Source organism: Osmerus mordax, chromosome 18 (genome assembly GCF_038355195.1).
Source record: "Osmerus mordax isolate fOsmMor3 chromosome 18, fOsmMor3.pri, whole genome shotgun sequence".
In the NCBI taxonomy this organism is placed as follows: Eukaryota; Metazoa; Chordata; class Actinopteri; order Osmeriformes; family Osmeridae; genus Osmerus; species Osmerus mordax.
In genome coordinates, this window is record NC_090067.1 from 8,579,108 (window position 1) to 8,585,311 (window position 6,204).

Consider the following 6,204-nt stretch of genomic DNA (forward strand, 5'->3'; position numbering starts at 1 on the left):
CAAATTCATACTGATTAGCTTTCAAGAGTAGGAACAACTACTTTCTGCCAATCGATACCTCTGAGTACATCTTGTTCTTTAGATTGTAAAGCCATACCTCTTGTTCTTCTCTGACGTTATCTACAAGTACTCTCAGTATTCAAACTTTTTGAAAAGGAACTGGTATCGCATGATGTGAAATGGTTTGGCTTAATGATGCCTGAAATCAAATTAGAGGCAACCCAAACAATCAAAAAACATTGTAAACAACCATGATATCCTAGTATGTTACGGCATGTTCACTGTGCTGGTGAAATACTCTTATCTTACATTACATTTACTTTTAGATACTCTATCTTTAGCTTAGTAGTTATCTGTGTGTTGGAGCAGGGAAACATCTAAAACATGCAGGGCAGGGGGTCCCGAGGACCAGGATTGAGAACCGCTGTCTTAGACAGTCAAAGAGTCAATGCTGACTCAGACGAGTTGACTTTGACATTCAATATCCAATCAAATTCACTTGTCCACGTCTACTGTGCAGCTTCCGTCCAACTAGCGCCAGGTTGAACTGAGCGGAGCAGACACTCACACCCTCTGTAACCTCCCCTCACATTCTTGTTGAACAACTCTTTGTTGCCTTCTTCTTCCTCTACACTTCCAGTGACAGTTAAGGGTTTTGGTTGCACAGGAATACGTTTTTAATATCCGTCTAAAAATATTGAAACAAAAGCCAAACTCTGAGTTCACCTGGTTTCTTTCCAGAATCTGGATTCAGAACTCAGCTAACTCAGCTAAGATAACTCAACTGACAAATACTAAAAACAGGAATCTTCTTTACTTTTAAGCAAGCCTTATCTTGTTCAACTTTTCTTGACCTTGAACCCAAGAACTTTGTGTTATGATCTTGGTTGGTATGTGGCCAGGCGAGTACGATGATCACATAGCATACAGCCTGATGCTGTGGATAATATAATTTCATTTCAACTAAACCTGCTTGGATTAAAATATTCACACAACATCAAACCTTCTCATATTCAGTGCTCCAGACTCAAATATTGGGTTGAAGCCCTTCAACCCAATCTACCTGTGCTGAGTTCAGAGTCATTTCTATTGCAAGGGTCTCTCAGCAAACCTGATAAGGTTGATTCCACCTCCATTTGGAATGCAAGAAATGTATGCATTGTTTCCCTGAGCAACCTATCCCACCAATGAACATGGTCCATGTGGGAGGTTTCTAAACCCTCATTGGCCCAAAAGGAAAATCCTGAGGGGATCTAGTTATTTCAGGATGTAGTTTGTTGACATAAGAGTGTAACTAAGATACAACACTGATAAGGAAGGTGGTCCACCACAGACACCAGCTCACATTTCAGTCTGACATAGATGCTCTCCTTCTACACAGCATACTTCAGCCTTGGTCACAGGTAGGAAATCACACTCTCTTATGTGTTTTATACAGTACCAGTCAAAAGTTTGGACACATTTTCCCATGTGTCCAAACTTTTGACTGGTACTGTACATTAATATAAATTATCTGCCTTACAGTTTTGTTATAATAAACCCATTCTGTGTATTTCTGCTTAAAACATCGAGGATGTGTTTCTTCTACAGAGATGGAACTGGGGAAAAAACTAAACTGTTCATACCATTGTTTGACTGTGAAATGTTATCATACTTCATTATATTATTCATGATATTTACTTGAAGAAAATGAAATACTTATAATGCTTGACATTATCACATTAATCATGTGTGTGTGTGTGTGTGTGTGTCTATGTACACGTCCTTCTCCTCTATCAGTTGAAGCTCAGCTATGGACTCAATATTTCTGACATCTTCTGTGAGTGATGGCATCCTCTCTCTCAGTCTTTCAGTCATTCTTTTCTTCTCCAGAACATTCTGTCCTCTCATTCCACCACCCCCGTTTTCATTCCATCTTGCATTGTAGAAATTCCTTAGGGTAAAAGTCAAGGTTATCTCATCAACTGTTGTCTTCTTTTTGCCGCTGTCTCTTCTCCTTTCCATCCGTGTGATGGATCTGCAACGGAATGTCATCTTGGGCTATCTCTTCATCTCTCTCTCTGTCTGTCTCTCTTCATGTCGCTCTCTCTCTATGTCCATGTCTTGGTCTTTCCAGGACATGTCCTGGGGTTCCCTGGGGACCGTGAGGTCCTACTCAAACTTCCACGCTGACAGGGACGCGCTGGAGATCCAAACAGCTCTTGAGCAGAAAGGTGCATTCTGGGTCGTCAAATGAAGCCCAGAAGCTTATGTTTAAAGTATCTGTGTTAAATTAGACACTCACTGAAAACACAAGCTCGACATACAGTAGATGCATTTGAAATATATCATTATTCGTTTTGATTGCTTCCATACATACTCTTAGTGTCTCGTGTGAGTGTAACTCTATCCCTTCGGTGCAGATGCCAACAACCTGGTCAGAATCTTGACCAACCGGAGCTACGTCCAGAGGAAGCAGATCTTGGAAGTTTACCAGTCCATCACTGAGAAGGTATCTGTTCAGACCCCCCTAAACACACTCCTCCAGAGGCCTCATTATGCCTCAGATTTAGGGCTTTTCCTCAATATCATACAGCGTAGCACTGTATTGCTCTCTCTCTCTGTTTCTCATGGAAAGTAAAATAAATCTCCCACCAGAAGCCTTGACAGTCTCTCTATGATTGTATCTCTCTCTGATTGCGCTTCTCTGCCTGTCTCTATCTGCCTGTCTCTCTCTGACTGTGCTTCTCTGACTGTGTCTCTCTGCCTGTCTCTCTCTGACGGTCTCTCTCTGACTGTGTCTCTCTGCCTGTCTCTCTGACTGTGTCTCTCTGACTGTGTCTCTCTGAAGGCCTCTCTCTGCCTGTCTCTCTGCCTGTCTCTCTCTGATTGTGTCTGTCTCTCTGACTGTGTCTCTCTGCCTGTCTCTCTCTGATTGTGTCTGTCTCTCTGACTGTGTGTGGTGTCTTTGGCCCAGGACCTGGTTGCTGGGGTGAAGAAGGCTGTGTCTGGAGACCTGGCCACTCTGCTGCTGGGCCTCATGATGACCCCCCTGCACTTCCAGGCTCACCGCTTACGCATGGCAATGGAGGTGTGTCTGTGTGTTTTGTGTGTCTGTGTGTGTGTGTGTATGTGTGTGTTTTATCTATGGTTTTTTGACGTGTGTACATTTGTGTGTGGTATATTTATGTGTGTGTGTGTGTGTGGGGGGGGTGTGTGTACACAGGGCTTGGGAACAGATGAGGAAACTTTGCTGGAAATCCTGTGCACCACATCCAGTCAGCAGCTCAAAGACATCTCTGCTGCTTACAACACTAGTAGGCCCCAACCCTGGAAACCTTATAAAAACACACAATCCCTGATAACGTATCTTATGGTTGATATAAAGAGATGATAGCTGACTAACTCATCACTGGTGTAACATATTGAAATACTGTAAGTGCTTGCAGGGGCCTGAATGACAGGATGTGATGTTGTGGTGTTTTAGTATTCCAGAAGGATCTGGAGAAGGATCTGAAGGGAGAGAGCAGTGGTGACTTCACCAAGCTGCTCATGGCTCTGCTCAGGGTAACAGCTCCACTGTCTCTTGCATTCCTACTAATCATCATCGTAGATCTTTTGAAATTCTCACTGTCTTTATTTCTTTATTTCTTTATTTCTTTATCTCTCTCCCTCTCTCTCTCTCTCTCTCTCTCTCTCTCTCTCTCTCTCTCTCTCTCTCTCTCTCTCTCTCTCTCTCTCTCTCTCTCTCTTTACAGAGAGAGGAAAGTGTTGGTGGACTACAAACAGACACAGATGTAAGGATCTCCTATAGTATGACATCACATACTGATTCTACCATGACGTATGTACTGTGCTTAACGTGTGTGTGTGTGTGTACTACAGGCTCTCTCTCAAGCTCTCGATGCTAAGAAGGCAGACCCCTGGATTGCCATATTGACTACTAGAAACCCAGATCACCTCAATAAAGGTAATGTGCTTGTGTCTGTTTTTGTGTGTCTATTGTCGAGTAAATGTCACGCAAAGTGAAAATTCAAATATATTCAAATATACCCTGCAGTGTGCTAAGCTCCTGACTGAATGCTTTGTTTGTGCTGGGCTGTGTGTGCAGTGTTGAACAGGCTGGAAAGTGAGAGGGAACAAATGGTGGATGAAGCTCTTCAGAAACGGTTCAGTGGTGACCTGAAACTGGGCCTGCGAACATTAGGTAGAATATGTGTGGTTGTTGGAATTGATTTCCAGTTTGTGACAACTGTAGATCGGTCAACAGACAGCAGAGTACAGTACATACTGCAAGGCGGAACGTGTGAAGCAGTGTGCGTGTGTGTTTGTGCGTGTGTGGTAGCCTTAACATCCTTCTTACTGCTTTTGTCCTTTTTTCCTCTGTACCCTGTGGGTGTGCATGTGTGTTGCTCGCTCGCTTGCTCGCAGTGTGCTGCATAAGGAATCCTCATGTGTACCTAGCCCAAAGACTGGAGAATATGGAGGTGAGACCTTATGGAAAACTCCATCTTTGACCGGCAGCTAGAAAATGTTGTGACGGACAGGTCTCAGATTATTTAGTCACGCTTTTCCATGTCAGTGACGGTAGATATTTCACCGGGGACTGTTGGGTGTGGGTGTGTCCTGACCCCTGCAGACTGCCGTAGTTCAGGGTGTGATGGTGGCTCGCTGTGAGGAGGATCTGCTGTGTGTGAGAGCAGCCTTCCTCAGGAAGACCGGCACCTCGCTCTACACCGCCCTGCAGGTATGACATGGTGTGCACACACACACATGCACACACATAACCCCCCCCACACACACACACACACATACAGACATGAGCGCATACTCAAACATCTCCACAAGCAAATACACACATTGAGTCATCTGCCTTAAAAATGACCATTAAAGCTTTAAGTATTTATTTAAATCCTGTTTTACATTTACATTACAAGTTGAATCAAAAACGACTTCTGCATTTTTCTTCAGAAACCATTCACAGGGGATCACCTGCAGGCTCTGCTGGCTATCTGTCGATCTGAGGACTAACATTCCTTCATAATTTTTAGTTCCTTTAATTTTTGGAGTTTACTGTGCTGTCTCAGTCTTTGATAATGGCATACACAAAACAATAAAATAAACATGATCATCCTTCTCAGATTTAGGATCATCCTTTTGTGTCGTAGCAAACATTTGTGCTTGAATTTACTGACATAAAAAAACGTTATTTTAAATATACAGTAGGTAGCAGATACAATAATACTATACAATAATTATCAAATTTACATTGACACATTTTGGATGCACGCTTCAAGAAGCCTATTTCAAAGGACACTGGAGGTCAAACATCCATATCAAATAGATACAGATCTGTTTACGGAAAGATTTCGTAGTTTAACAGTCTAAAATATCAAATTGGGTTATTAGTGCCAGAGCATGTAGAGCAATAGAGGCACCATAGAGCTTATCAGAGATGCCCTGGCCACAGGGCTGACTCCATTGGGCGTGGTGGACGGAACAGTGGTGTGGGTTTCTGGGGGGGCAGCGGTGGAGGTTGGTGGGGGGGCAGCGGTGGAGGGTGGTGTGGGGGCAGCGGTGGAGGGTGGTGTGGGGGCAGCGGTGGAGGTTGGTGGGGGGGCAGCGGTGGAGGGTGGTGTGGGGGCAGCGGTGGAGGGTGGTGTGGGGGCAGCGGTGGAGGGTGGTGTGGGGGCAGCGGTGGAGGGTGGTGTGGGGGCAGCGGTGGAGGGTGGTGTGGGGGCAGCGGTGGAGGGTGGTGTGGGGGCAGCGGTGGAGGGTGGTGTGGGGGCAGCGGTGGAGGCAGTAGTGGCAGGGGATTCCTGTTTTAGAGAGAGATAAGAGACCACAGCCAGACAACATTCGTGTTTAGTTAATGATCGAAAGCATGGCCCATACGGTGCAGTAAGACATTTAAGTACCACATAGTTTGGTAAATCATAAAGGAGTAGCACATCTACGTACTTGTTTTGTTTCAAGCAGAAAATGTCTCTATCTGCCCAAGTCAACTAATTCTTTATGACAAGGAGAGGGTTCTCAAATCACGAAGCACAGGCCGTTAGTCAGACTCCGACAACTATTTTTTGCTGTAACATAATTTTTAATCCCTGAAGGAATTTGTGTGTGTCTTACCTGAGCCATAGTGCTGGCCAGGAGGGCCAGCATGCAGAATCCCAGAGCCTTCATTCTCAAACAGGATACAGGAGAAACAGAAGTCCTGAGAGACAG

The 6,204-nt window shown here is 44.6% G+C and overlaps 1 protein-coding gene across 5 annotated transcripts; it reads left to right on the forward strand.

Annotated features, from left to right (window-relative positions):
• Positions 1–1,278: 1,278 nt before the first annotated feature.
• Positions 1,279–5,086, forward strand: anxa14 (annexin A14). 5 transcript variants are annotated; one of them, XM_067256161.1, is made up of 13 exons: positions 1,285–1,403; positions 1,780–1,819; positions 2,117–2,213; positions 2,403–2,491; positions 2,957–3,070; positions 3,206–3,296; positions 3,467–3,546; positions 3,738–3,776; positions 3,865–3,949; positions 4,091–4,186; positions 4,411–4,466; positions 4,619–4,726; positions 4,951–5,086. In XM_067256161.1, exons 2-13 carry the CDS (start codon positions 1,793–1,795, stop codon positions 5,008–5,010), a joined length of 942 nt encoding a protein of 313 aa, XP_067112262.1. In that variant the 5' UTR covers positions 1,285–1,403; positions 1,780–1,792; the 3' UTR covers positions 5,011–5,086. The 5 variants fall into 5 exon arrangements, with proteins under 5 accessions (XP_067112260.1, XP_067112262.1, XP_067112259.1 ...); XM_067256158.1 differs by having other exon boundaries at positions 4,955–5,069; XM_067256159.1 differs by lacking the exon at positions 1,780–1,819 and having other exon boundaries at positions 1,279–1,403; positions 4,955–5,069.
• The last annotated feature ends 1,118 nt before the right edge of the window (positions 5,087–6,204 follow it).

Bases quoted from the DNA above. Each gene is read 5' to 3' on its own strand.
- anxa14 (XM_067256156.1), top strand. From the start codon at position 2,012: ATGGATCTGCAACGGAATGTCATCTTGGGCTATCTCTTCATCTCTCTC. The intron at 2,214-2,402 runs GTGCATTCTGGG...CCTTCGGTGCAG, and splicing joins AACAGCTCTTGAGCAGAAAG to ATGCCAACAACCTGGTCAGA. The intron at 4,187-4,410 runs GTAGAATATGTG...GCTTGCTCGCAG, and splicing joins ACTGGGCCTGCGAACATTAG to TGTGCTGCATAAGGAATCCT.